This window comes from Miniopterus natalensis, chromosome 17 (assembly GCF_054644295.1).
Source record: "Miniopterus natalensis isolate mMinNat1 chromosome 17, mMinNat1.hap1, whole genome shotgun sequence".
Taxonomy (NCBI): domain Eukaryota; kingdom Metazoa; phylum Chordata; class Mammalia; order Chiroptera; family Miniopteridae; genus Miniopterus; species Miniopterus natalensis.
The window spans coordinates 6,657,193-6,670,821 of NC_142097.1; the positions used below are offsets into that span (position 1 = coordinate 6,657,193).

The following is a 13,629-nucleotide window of genomic DNA, read 5'->3' on the forward strand; positions in this document are numbered from 1 at the left end:
CTTTAGGAAATATCTAAAGGCAGATTGTTCTCAGCCCCTGAAACTTGGTGGACTTTGCCCTGTTAGGTTTTTTAATTGCTCGCGACTGCTGACTCCTCTCTTCCATCAACTGCTCCCATTCTCCCTTCAGTTTTATCCGATGACTGACCCCCACTGTATCCTGGAAGCAGATAACTTGTTTCTAGGTCCACAGATAGAGGAATTTTGTGTCAAAATGGACTGTACTTAGTCTCACCCATACCTGCTTTAGATGATTTTGGTGGTGAGATTTCAGACTGTTGAGCTGATGATGTCCAGGTGAGGTCTGGATTTGACCTGTAGGGTGAATGTACTTTGCATGTGGGGCAGATGTGAATATTTGGGGGCCAGAAGGCAGACTATAGCAGACCCCAAAGATACCAGGTCCTAATCCCAGGAACCTATGAATATTACTTTATGTAGCAAAGTTTCTGAAGATAAAATTAAGAACTTTTTCAATCATAAATTTGAATAAGCTCAATGCCCACAAACACCCCAAATCAAAAGCTGAACACCGCCTGTCATGTGAATTATGTCTGAAACCCCCCGGGTACATCACCCATGATCTCTATATGGTGAAAAAACCATAAAGGACAAACATCAAAGGCAGGACAACAACACAACAAAGAATCATTGTGATAACTATCCAAAGAAAAACACCAAAATTGGTCCTTTCTTCAAAAGCCCAATTTAAGGGGTCAGTAGCTAACCTCTGCAGGCAAACAAAATCTATCACTACAATTAAAAATATGTAATACACATACACACATTCTTTTTCAGCATTGTAGCCACATGTATACAAAAATAAACTGGGGTCTTCAAAGAACATTTACTGCAAAAATGAACAAGCACATGTGTAATGGAATGTGACTTAACCTGCAAATTTAGATTTAAACACACTCTATACTTCAGAAACATCTTCAACTATCTTGAAAACTATCCAAGTATATATTCTGATGTTTCACTAGCAAAACACACTAAATAATTCCATAAAACTTCAAAGCCTCTTTAAGCAGAGACCACTGAGAGCCTAAAGCTGGTGCCAGGGGGTTTAGTGTAAGATCAAGTTACATGCCCTGTTCTCAGTAGTGCCCCCCAACTTTTCAAATGATGATCAGTTTAAGATTAACTCACAAGGCAGTGCTGAGGAGGAAAAGGAACAACCCAGAAAGTCAATCAAAGGTGAGATTCAGGGAAGGATAGAAAGAGGCAACTTCTACAATACTTTAGAGAGGGTACTCCAGGCTCCCTGTAGACCTGTAGGCATGGGCCTTTTATATTTGTTTAAACATCTCTCCTCCCATTAACTTTCTCTAAGAACCTCTTTAGGACTGGTCTATCTCATCTTTACTTCTCTTTCTCAAAGGTCACAAAAACTAAACCCTAAAGGAAACCTGTTGCCATGTATTAGATATTTTTAATGACAAAACTACAAAGAGACATTAGAACAACATGAATTTTTTTCAAAAGCCTGCAACAACTTCCACAAGAAGAAAAGGGTATAAGGAAAGAAGTTATACCATAACAGGCCTGTGGAGATTGTTAGAAGCTAACAGGAATTAAAATATTAGTACAGCAGAGTTTCAAGTAATTGATCAAGATAGATCATAAATTTGTGATTATAATTACCCCTTTGGTGAGACTGTCTCCACCTAATAAATTCCTAACCAATAGCAGAGATTAACAGATCTCCCCTTTATCTACAACAGGATAGAAACCAGGCATGATCAAACATCTTACATTATTTACATGGCAGGAGAGAATATCTTCTCTCCTAAGAGAAAAAATTGTCTTTACATGCTTAATACCTAAGTTCAGTGCTTTATGTAGAAAGTGCTTTCAAATGTGTATTAATAAGGAAGTAAATTGGACGTGGACAGCCCCAGACAGCTCAAGTGTGGGCTGAAATAGCTAGAGTAAGTTTCTGTTGTCTGCAGCCAAGACCCTGACCGATAAGGAAAACATATCCTTCCTCATCCAAAACCGTTTCCAAAGCACCACTACATCCCTTAGGGCAGATGTGGGGAAAGTCCAGCCCATGGGCCATCTACAGCCCACAAAATCACTTGGTCTCGCCCTGCCAAGGCAACCGCAGGTGGGACTCGAAATTCAATAAATTTAGGAGCTTTTTGCATAGCTAATTTTAAGTTGATAATTTTGTATGGCCCTCAAATGATGTTATAAATATCTAAATGGCCCTTGGCAGAAAAAAGGTTCCCCATCCCTGCTTTAGGGCAACACTAACTTTTTTCATCTTCTGACTTATATTGAAAATGAGGGTGCTTGTTTGACACACTGGGAAAATTAGAATCACAGCTAGCCCAGAGGCTGGCCTAGGTGGTTCAGCAGCCTCCTGCTCCACTCAGCCACTCCAAAAACTGAGAAGACCAATCTCAAATTTTGGTTTCAAAGCTCTCCCTTAAGAGAGCACCCAGTACTATTTAAACAACCTGTCCACATCATCTAAGACAATTTCTTCCTCAAGAGCTCGCATGAGAGCAGCATTCCCAACCATTAGATCTTCAAGGATATTCAGAACCGTGACTGAAGAATTTGCCCAAGCGCATCCATACTCACTAAAGCCTAAGAATACCTTTTGCTGTAATTCTGACCACAGAGCATCTCACAGGCTCACAAAATAGTGAAGTTGGAAGGAAGGTATCTTTCAGCTTTATTTGGCCTTAAGCAAGATGATAAAGAGCCCTGAATGCTCTCCCTCCAGTACCTTCTCAAGCAATGCAAACCTATAACATCACTTTCAAAATCAGCCAAGCTAACAAAATAGTTGAGTTCAACCTTGGCCAAAGATCTCGCCAAGGACAGTAGAGAGTCTACCACTCACATATGGAAGATGACTACTCTACTCTCTGCAAGCTAGGTTACCACAAGCATCTCTCCTTCACCTTTTGCAGGTAAGGAAAGAGTGTCATTGCCTCATTATTCATTAAGAAGCAGCATTATTTATAGTTTCAAAAACCAGCCTGTCCTCAGAGAGATACTATGTTTACGTTAGGTCTACCTTATAACCCTCTCCCTTCCTCCTCAAGGCTGTTCCCATCATCAAATTGTGAACAATTTTCTGTTCTATATGTCTAACTATCTTAATTTATCTTTGAGCTCCACAAATCACCTGTAATAGGTAACTAGAAAACAGCAGTTCAACAAATACTTACTGAATTGGAATTATTAGATTGTTTTTTAATCAGCATTGCACTACCCTCTCATACAACCTAGTGGGCTTCTTTTCTTGTATTTTATCAGAGGAAAGTAAGATTCATTTACCCTTATGTTCAGAGTGAGAGAATCAGAATCCTTCCACCCAACCCGTAAGAATGGAGACCATCTCTAAAATATTTTAGTCAGTCTACATAATTTCAACACCAGTGATCTCACCAAATTTGAAATAGTAAATAGCAAAGTTCTTATGGTTGAACTTTATGGCAATAAATTTCATTGTAATAGCTGCCTCTAGAGGATGGCCTTTTTGATATAATACTAATAATGAATCACTGTGGGTTATATAGTAGATTACAAAAATATAGTATGCAGTCACCAATGATCCACAGCTCTGTGTCCATACCTCTTTGTAATGTGATTTTGCTGCTCCTCCCATCTATAGGTAAAGTCGATTTCCCTACCTCTTGAATCTGGGTTGGCCTTGGGAATTGCTTTGATCAGAAAAATACAGCAAGCAGAGGAGATGTTTAATGGCTTCCAAAGCTAAGCCTTGAGGCCTTGTGGCTTCCACTTTCACCCTTTTGGAAAGCTACCAAGTCTAAACATAAAGCAGTTCAGTCTAGCTTCCTTGATAATGAAAGACCACAGGGACCAAGAGGTCCAGAAATACCAGCCATCCCAGCTGAGCTTACTCAGCCCCAATAGACCTACTAACTGAATGCAGACAAGTGAGTGAGCTCAAGTGAGACCAGCAGAAGTACCACTCAACTAACAGAATCATGAAAATTAAATAGTTGCTCTTTTAGCCACTACTCACAGGCCAAAGGAGCTAGGTAGGAATAATCAGTCCCTCTTAAGGAACCCCCACTACCACCACAGGGAATTCCCTGGAACCCAACATAGCAGGAAGTGAGAACCTGAAGTACAATGTACAAGTCACTCAGAATATCTTCAAGAATATTGGAGACTGATCTGCAAGTACTCAAAGCATCCTACCTAAGGTGGAGAGATGGCGGTTGCCTTAAATTCTCATTTCTCCCTTGGCTTTAATTCTTAGTACCTTGTTTTTAAAAGAGAAAGAGAATCCAGAATAACTTTTTATAAATAATTATTTATAATCACTGGTTATGAAATGAGGAACACACAATTCTAACTATGCAACTTTATATTCAAACAATTTCAGAAATGAGGAACTAAGGTGGTAGACAAGAACTTATTTTCATTTCCTTTTCTGCCTGAATGACTACAGTAATGACTGCCCTAATGAATTTCATAAGTTCAAGAGAATAAGAGAGGGAGGAGGTCAAACTTGGAACAGAAGAACTGAAAACTTTGTCAGCTCCGTCCTCAACTCGCAATCTCAGGCATTCCAAGTAATGAATGAGCTATTACCCGCTAATATTATATTGCCCCTCTCCTCGTCCAGTCTTTAATACATAACAGTGAGCAATTTCCAAAAATTGTAACTCCACTTGGAACTTGGAACTCCCATCAATAAAATAAAACGCTGTTATTCTTCCATGCAGCTAAACATTTTGGAAACTGAATTGTTCTGAGTTTGTTTAAAAAAACAAGTTAATATGCCAACAGCCCCCTTTAACACATTTTAACACTCCTGTATAAGATGGGTTTGGGGGAAAGTTCAATGTAATAATTTACATAGCCATACGGGCAGAAATATCACAATTATACACAAGCTGGTGTGTCAGGCAATGGAGAAAAAATGATAGATAAAGTAGCTGACCCATCCTCAAAGACTGTTTTGTTTGGCACCCTGCCAAAATTATAAAGGAATGTGGTAAGAGGGGCTAAAGGATAGGAATAGGAAAGAAAATTATTTCTGCTAGATGCTAAATGATCACCACTGAAATACTGGGGATAAAAACAGGGACATTTCTACAGTACAATCATTTACACATCTGTAAAGCCAAGATAAAAACAATCCCTTACTTGGCAGCACTGTTGTGGTGAGGAGTACTATACCTTAAAATTACAATGGCTGGTAAACAGTAGCTATGAAAAAGGATAACTACTATGATACTAGTTATAAGCATTAAAACTGATTGAAAAGTTAGTTTATTAAATTCTCTATAAAGAAAAAAACCGGAAGTAATTTGTCTGATACATGTTAAGCCAACAAAATACAGAACAAGGAAAGAAAGAAATTCAGCTTGCTTTGTAGATTTGTTTAAAGTACTATCCCATAAAAATCCCTATTCCTACCTAAATCCAGCATTCCAATGGTGCTCAATTAGAAACCAGAAAAAACAACATGGAGTGACAGAGCCAGTTTACCTAGTTCTGAAACTCAGCTCTGCTACTTACTAGCTACACACCTGGGCAAGTGACTTCACCTCTCAGCCCCAGTCCCATTCCTGACAAAGGAAATTAGTATTACCTTCCTCAGAGGGGCCTTGGGAGGAGTAAAGGAGTGAGTGTGTATGTTTGACAGTGTTAGCCACATTGTCACTCATTGTTTCCCAGCTTTTATCATCAGTTATGTTGAAGTCTACAGTGGCAGGTCCGGAACTAGGGTGGTAGTCACTAACACCAGTCAATGCTTCCTCAGTGTTAAACATTTTCCTCATCACAAGCCTGGACCTGAGGCTCAGCTGCCAAAGAAAGAACAGAAATAATTCACTGTCAGCATTCCTAACTAGCAGATGACTCAGGAGTCCTCTCCTTGGGTAGGAAGAATGTTTTTTAAACCTGGAATATCAAAGAGTCTGTTATTCCTCTATCAGTTCGTGAAGGGTGCAGCTTTGTACTTACAGACTCCAGACAAAGGCAAAAACAGGCATTTTACTAACCACAGACTACATTTCACTATGAGACTCTTGTCTGGTTAACAGACATCTTCAGGGAGAGTTTGTGGGCTTAAAACCTCCAAATTTGCACCCAAGTTGATCTTCCAACAAGAAAAAAAAATGTTTTAACTCTTTTCTATCATAGTAAATTTCATGGAATGAAGCTCAGAATATGCTTTGAAATCCTTCCAAACCTAGTATTAGAAACTCAGATTTGATACTTCACTCTGATTCAGCTAACCAGCAACTCGCTGACATGGTTATATGAACCCCTCTGTGATTACCAGGAATTTTAACTCAGTTATGCAAAATATCATTATGGTTTCTATAGGCAGCCACACTTTTGAGCTAGCAATTAATTAAAACCAACATCACTTTTGATCAGACTGAGCCAGATGTCTACCACCAGCAAGCAAATATAATTCCTCAGGCTAAATTGGTTAAGTCCTGATTAGTCCAAACTTCTCAAAAATACACAGGGGGCCAGTTAAGCAGGAAGACCCTGCTGGGATTACCAACACAGCCCAAATGTCAAGGCTTTACTGAAATAAACAGGGCTTGAGATGCTTGTCCTCACAGTCATGAAAGTGGAATCAAACAGATTCTGCTGAGCAGAATCTTGGCTTTAGATCTCAATGGTCCCAAATTCTCCTGTGAAGGACCCAGATTCATTGAGGGGCAAAAAGAAAACACCTCTGTCTGAACTTTATAGTCCCAGGTGAAGTCACTACCTTCTGAAATGAAAACCTGAGGGAGGGGCAGGGGAATATAAGGGCCTTACTTATGGACATGATAGCAAATATCTCAATTAGAAAATAAACACAGAACATAAACAGGTAATTAACAAATAAAAGAATACAAATGTACCATTAACATGAATAAGATCAAATTCTCCTAGTTATCCAAATAAATTAAATTCAATTTTTGCCTTTTATACCACACATACATAAAAAGAATCGTAACATCAATGTTAACAAGGCAGAAGAGGCAAGTGGTTGCTTCTGAACTTGTAATGCAGCTGTACATTTACATCTCTTTGTGGTTACCTGATCTCTACCTTCCCCCCCAAACCATAAGCTCCAGGGGGGCATATTTCTCATGCACCTTAATGCCTAGAATTATACCAGACACATAAACCTTTAACATTTGTTCAGTAAACAAATGAAAATAGACAAATGATGAAACAAATTACCAAAATAAATATAAACTGGTCCACTTTCTGAGAGGACAGTATCTAGCAAGTACCTCAAAATGTCCTTACAATTAACCCAGTAACTCCATTCCTAAGAATTTACCCTTTAGGAAGTTACAGAATATGCAAATAAAGGTAAAGCATTGATGTTTACACTAGATTAGTTACAAAAATTATGGAACATCTATAACTGGAATACTACACTACCACCAAAAAAAATTTAAATGACTAGTGACACCAGAAAATGTTAATAAGTGGTAAGGTTTTTTAAAAATCAGACAGTAAGGAATGTGTCTAATAAGTTATCATTTTAGTAAAAGCACATATGACCATAATTTATAATACATACAGGTCATTCTCCAAAATATCACTGGTGATTAATTCAAGGTGCTAGAATTACAGGTAATTTTTTTCTTTTTCTACTTTTCTGTGTTAAATTTTTCTTCATTAAGCATTTATGTTTTCTGTTTTAGTTAGAATCTCCTTGCAACTCATACCAGAACTTTCTAAGAGACCAATCTTATGGAGGCCTAGAGAAGTAATGGCAGTCACCTTTTGGGTTCCATTTGGAACCTTCTCTAGGTGGCTGTGTAACTGGAATTCCAAGTCTTTTTAGATTTTTGTGAAGGCTGTGCTTGCAAAATAATTGGAGCGTGGCATTGTGGGGGTGACTGTGTTGGATAAGCTTCTTTAGAGTTCTCTTGCAAGCCACCATCCTTCAGAACCCTTACTAGGAAAGGCCTACCCTGCTACACACCTGCACTCATTCCATTCGCACAGAAGCACTGTTGCTACACAGGACGCTCAGAGTTCCAGTCAGGAAAAGGGAATGGTTATAGTGAGCAAGTCTGTAAATTTACTCAGCACCTTGTCCAGGTGCTCGCAACACTTTAAATCCATGTAATGCCTCAAACTCAGCCGAATACACAAGGCATTTATGTTCTTAAGCCTCAAATTTGTGAACATACCCACAGTGGCCCCATGGAGACAAGTGAGACACAAATGCTACGTTGGTCAACTCCAACAAAAGTTTCTGTGCAGAATGGTCAAAGTGATCTCTTCTTCTGTGACATGTAGGCCATAGACTGACCTCTGCCTCCCAATCAGACCCCTCAACATTCTAACTAGCTCCTCAAAGTTTTAAGTTACTGTCTGATCAATATTGGATTTCTTGAAAACTATCCACATAACTGACTCTTACTTTTTGGTGGCCATCTTCCTAGTGGGACAAGGCACATTACACTTAGGAAAGAAACTGTGTCAAGAAAAGTCACAAGGCTTGTTCCGATTTGCATCAGTACTCCAGAGCCCATACAGTGGCTTCTAGCTGACCTCACTGTACAGGCAGGCACCAAAATCACACAGCAGATATTCTCAGATCAGCACACTTGAACTCTTACAGGGAACCAACTGCTCACTGGGCTTATGTCACATTAATTTTTCCTGCTTGGTAAACCCCACAATATTCTATCATTACCACTGTAACTTTCCACCACTTATAAATGAAATAAGCACATTAACCATATATTCTAACTATACCATCAGAATTTTTTCAATCAGTGCTTAAACCTTTTTATGTGTGTCATGATGTTCTGAAGAAAAGAACATCTGTACAACACAATGAAAGAAAAACACTTCTTGGCCAAAGGCCACTGACCTAGAGCTCTAATAAGCAGCTCCAGGACACAGGGCTACAGAGATCTATATTTCAGCTGAGAGGTAAAGTATTCACAGAAGCACCAACTCAACTAAGGAGCTACCAAAACAACCAGATCTGACTTCTCCTTGAAAAGTTTAGGTAGAATCATATTACCAACCGCACAACAAACCCAGACTTTCATCACATGTTAACTTCTTCCCTTATCAGCCAAAAATACCATAAGGATTCCCGCCAATAATAATTAACTCTCCTATACTCAGCCCTACATAAACTTCATTAGCAAGTAGATTAAGATAAAGCAAGCTTAAGAAAAAGGCAATTTAACCTCACAATGAAGGTACTCCTTTGGTCCTGGGAGACAGGGCGTGTAGATCCTTTTCACAACAGAAAATCAACCACCCACTGGACAAAATGATACTGGGTACCCACACATCTTTCCAGGTAACTGTAGATTAGCCCATCTAGAAACCTTACAGATTCAAAGCTATGGGTCTATTGTATGCAAGGGAATTTTACTATAGATAGTTCTGTGATATAACAAAAAATATACAGACCTGCTTTTTAAAGGTTTGTATTACGTCACTTGGCTTTTACTAAAGAGCGACATTAGTACCTGTTTTTGCTAACTGAAATAAATTCAAAGACGACTTTGGCTTTTACAAAAAGGGCAAAAAATGAAAATACTGTTCAGTGATTTGCAGCAAGCTGTTATTGATAGCACTGTAATTAACCCAGTTACTAATAACTGGAAAGGAGCAATGAGAGGGCCAAATAGTATAGGCATGCCATTTGTGCAGCTTTGCCAGGGAATTGCAATTTAACATTCCCCAGGTCTATTCCCCACAGATCTCTGGGGGAAGGGACTGGACAGAGGAGAATAGACGCATGCCCAGTAAAGTCTGGGTGACACAGAGAAGGTACTTCCGTGTTGGTCACACTTGGGAACAGGTCATTGGCCAGAGTAGGCGAGGCCACTGTAAGCGCAGGAAGATGAGATATGTCATCTCCTAAACAAAGAAGTTCGCTCTCTTGGCTTGCCTCTTGTGCTCTTGCCCTCTTGGCTCCTGACCCTCACGCACCTGCATGCGCCCACGAGACCCAGGGCCATGTGGACCCCACACAAAAAAGCCTGATACTGTTTCAGACTCAACTGCACCATGGAAAGGAAACTTTGGACACTGGCTTTGCTTCTAGGTCCACTGAATCCCCAGCTGCACATCTTCCAGGACTGTATTAAAGGAAATGGGACTTTGAAAATCCAAGGATGTAATTCTATGAAAATAAAGCTTTCTACCACATCTCACCCTCCTGTGCGGGCACCCGGAAGTGCTTATTCCAGTGGTACCCCAAGAACCCCATTCCCACTAACAAAGAAGAAAGACCATCCACGCATTTCTCCAACAACATTAGAGGAAGTGTACCTCAAGCATCCAGAGTGGTCCCGCCAAGCTCCTTCCCTACACTCTACATCTCAGCATCAAGTGCCACAGTTCTGAACTATGTCTGAGAGCATCTGTGCTTTATCTCAATTATTCTGTGCATCTTAAGGTATCAGAAAAGCCTAAAAGAGTTCGTGAGGATGTTAGGTTTGTTGTAAAACTGAATGTAATTAAGCATTTCGATTGTGGTAAACAAAATAAAGACAAGAGTTGAATATGGGCCTGGGAACACTCAAAATTTTTCCCATATAAATTCATGATAACTGCTTCTTCCCTTTACACCATTGGTATTAGTCCCAAGCAACCCAAGGAATTTCCTAAGTGATAGGCATGTCTTTTGTTATTCATAACAAGTCCCTTTCAACCAAACCAGAGTTTATGCTAATGAGGGATGGGGGTTAGGGGAGACCATACAAAACTTCTGGATGAGGCCAGCTCTCCAGAGAAATCAATTAAGTGATTAGAGGGTTATAACATTTAGCCCCGGCCCCTTAACTCCATAGAGGGGAGAAGGGCTGGAGACTGAGTTCAATCATTAATGGCCAAAGATTTAATCAATCCTGCCTAGGTAATGAAACCCCTAAGCAATGAATCTCCCCAAGGAGATTTCCAGTTGGTGAGCACGTCAAAGCGCTAGGAGAAAGCCGTACCCAAAGCAGGCACAGAAGCTCTGCACCACCTCTCCCTCCATACCTTGACCTGTGCATCTCTTCTATTTGGTTGTTTCTGAGTTGCATCTTTTATCATAAACTGGTAAACATACATAAAGTGTTTTCCTGAGTTCTGTGAGCTGTTCTAGAAAATAATTGAACCTGGGTGGGGTGGTGGGGAGGCAGAGGTGGGGGTATCAAGGGAACCCTCTAATTTGTAGACAGCCAAGCAGAAATGTGGGTAACCTGGGCACATTTGCAATCAGATCTGAAGCAGCGGAAGTTTTGTGGGGCTAAACCTTTTAACTTGTGAGATATTATACTAACTCCAAGTAGATAGTGTCAGAATTGAACTATTGGACATTCACTTGGTGTCAGAAAATACCTGAGTGTTAACATTTGGAATACTGGAAAGTAAAGAATATTAAGATTTTCTAAAAGCAACAGAAGTCAGTTTCAAGAAACAAATCTTTTTATTTCCATTAATACTTGTAATTGATATTTTATACTATCAAAATCTATAAGCAAGCCTAAAAACAAGTTAAAAATATTCCAATGCAATTAGAGATAAAGTGGAAAGATATCATTTATGAATATATTTTTCTCTATCATATATCAATAGTTGATTTATAAACAAATATAACATTATCAAGGATTATCAAGCTTAAAATACTATACCAGGCAAACTCTTGATTTCATAAGGGTCTTTCTGAAGCAAAGAATGGACACACATGACCACCCTGTGCTGACCCAGGAAAGTCGGGCACAGGGTCTCACTTCTTTTCCTCTCTGTTTGGCTCCATAATGGATCATAGTTAACTTTTTACCTAAGTTGACTTCTCTCACTCTCCAGGGAACACTTGCCTCCCTCACCCTACTACCCAATTACCTTATCCCCAAAGCAAAAAATTCACACCACCATATAAAACTTTACCTGTAATAACCTTGCTTCTCACCACGTGTCCTTAGGAGTTCAGAAAGGCAAAAGAAGGAATCAACTTTGTTCATACACAACATTTTGCACATATTTTAATTAAATTAAGATAATCTGGAAAGCCTTCCTGTAAACTTTTACCCCTAAATAGCACCTTTAAATGACAATAAGGCTCAATTTTACTGACCATCTGTGGCTGAAGACAGCCTGCACACAAACACTGAGCTAGTGGGCTAGTTACTGCAGTGAAGCAGTGGAATACAAGCTTTGTCCTGGTAGCTTGCCCTACCTAAAGCAGAAGTAAAGCTTTATTTCAAAGGTGACTTCCCAATTCTAAAGCACCATCAATAGTTTAGCAATAACTTAGTAACTGCAGAGGAGGGGCACACACGAAAAAGCACACTACGTAATTTTTAACTATATCTATAAAATAACTCCTTTCTTTCTCAGGCACACAGTGAGCACTGAACCCATGCTTTCTTCACACTCAGAACCTGCTATTCACTGGGTGACTCTGACCACAGTAAATTAGATACAGAAGTCCAGTGACTGGGTGCTTTATGTAACAGCACCTGGAGTATCACAGCAACTCAAACATTTCTTGAATTAGTGAATAATCCAAGCTTAAGTTTTTGACTTAACAACTTTAGGACAAATAGTTTTCACTCAGACATCTCAATTGGGGGTTTGATCTGTATTTCTTGGTAGATCTAATTTGTTGCTTCATTTTTTTATCAATCAAAATATGTATAACTAGAAGTGATATAGGTTCTCTGAAAAGGTTAGCCAGAAGCTTTAACCAGAAAACTGCTCCTTACTGATAGAACCGCACGACACATGAGTTAGTCAGCCAACTTCGGGCTTTTAAAAAGATAATTTGCTATTTTTAACTGTCTCAAGTTGTACGACATGACAATCTTTTGTATACTCAACTTTTTCCATTTCAGCTACATATCTTTCTAAGAAAGTTAAAGTAATGATTTGCTATCCAAATTTAAATTCAGACCCAACTGTGTTACTACCAAAGCAAATAGCAGAGGTGGAAGCACCTTCTACACGAAGTTCATATTGTGTGTGTATAAGCAGTAACCGCAGCGCTATTAGACCCGTCTCACCAGCATCTGAACAGCCTCTTTGGACTGCACTGAACACTACCTCGCAATGTAAAAATCAGTAAGATGTGAACAATACTTTCACTTCACAGTGACCACAAGTAAGTACTATTGTTTGCCCATAAATGGATTCTAGAAATTGAAGTTTTTAAAAAGTTAGAATAAAGTAATACTGATCAAGAGTAAATTTCAAAGAGGGTCTGTTGTATCCTATCTACTTCCTGAATGTATAAGTACATGAGAATACCGTGACTGAAATTTCTCTAATTTGTTATTTACAAATTGTGCAAGATCAAGTCAGTCTTAGAATATCATGAAGGAGGGACTTTAATAATAATTTATTTACAAGATAGGTGACTCAACAGGAATACTGAAAACGGAGAGCCGGTTAAGAAACTGTTACTACTGAAGGGTGGATAATTACACCTGGACAATATGCTGGTCACTGAAAAGGTAACTGCTCACTGGAACACAAGGATTTCACCAGGATTTTTATGTCCTCAATGAGAACTTATACTTACTTCCATTCTTACCAAAGTGCCTGCCTTTTGATGACTAATTCTGGATCCCAAGTACTGCGAAGGTAATGCCCCGAAGGAACTGAGCGTTCTGAGCACTGAATATAAACTAATAAACAAAG

The 13,629-nt window shown here is 39.2% G+C and overlaps 1 protein-coding gene across 3 annotated transcripts in view; it reads right to left on the reverse strand.

The window, feature by feature from the left end:
• MAP2K4 (mitogen-activated protein kinase kinase 4) overlaps positions 1-13,629 on the reverse strand; it is a 110,101-nt gene that overhangs the window by 78,755 nt on the left and 17,717 nt on the right. The window contains exon 1 of one of the 3 annotated variants that reach the window (XM_087825841.1): positions 5,594-9,884. The exons of the other annotated variants lie outside the window; for them this stretch is intronic. Within the exon in view, the coding sequence (XP_087681967.1) occupies positions 5,594-5,783 (190 nt within the window). The 5' untranslated portion in view covers positions 5,784-9,884. Of the gene's footprint in view, positions 1-5,593; positions 9,885-13,629 lie in introns of those variants that run through there. 3 annotated transcript variants of the gene reach the window in all.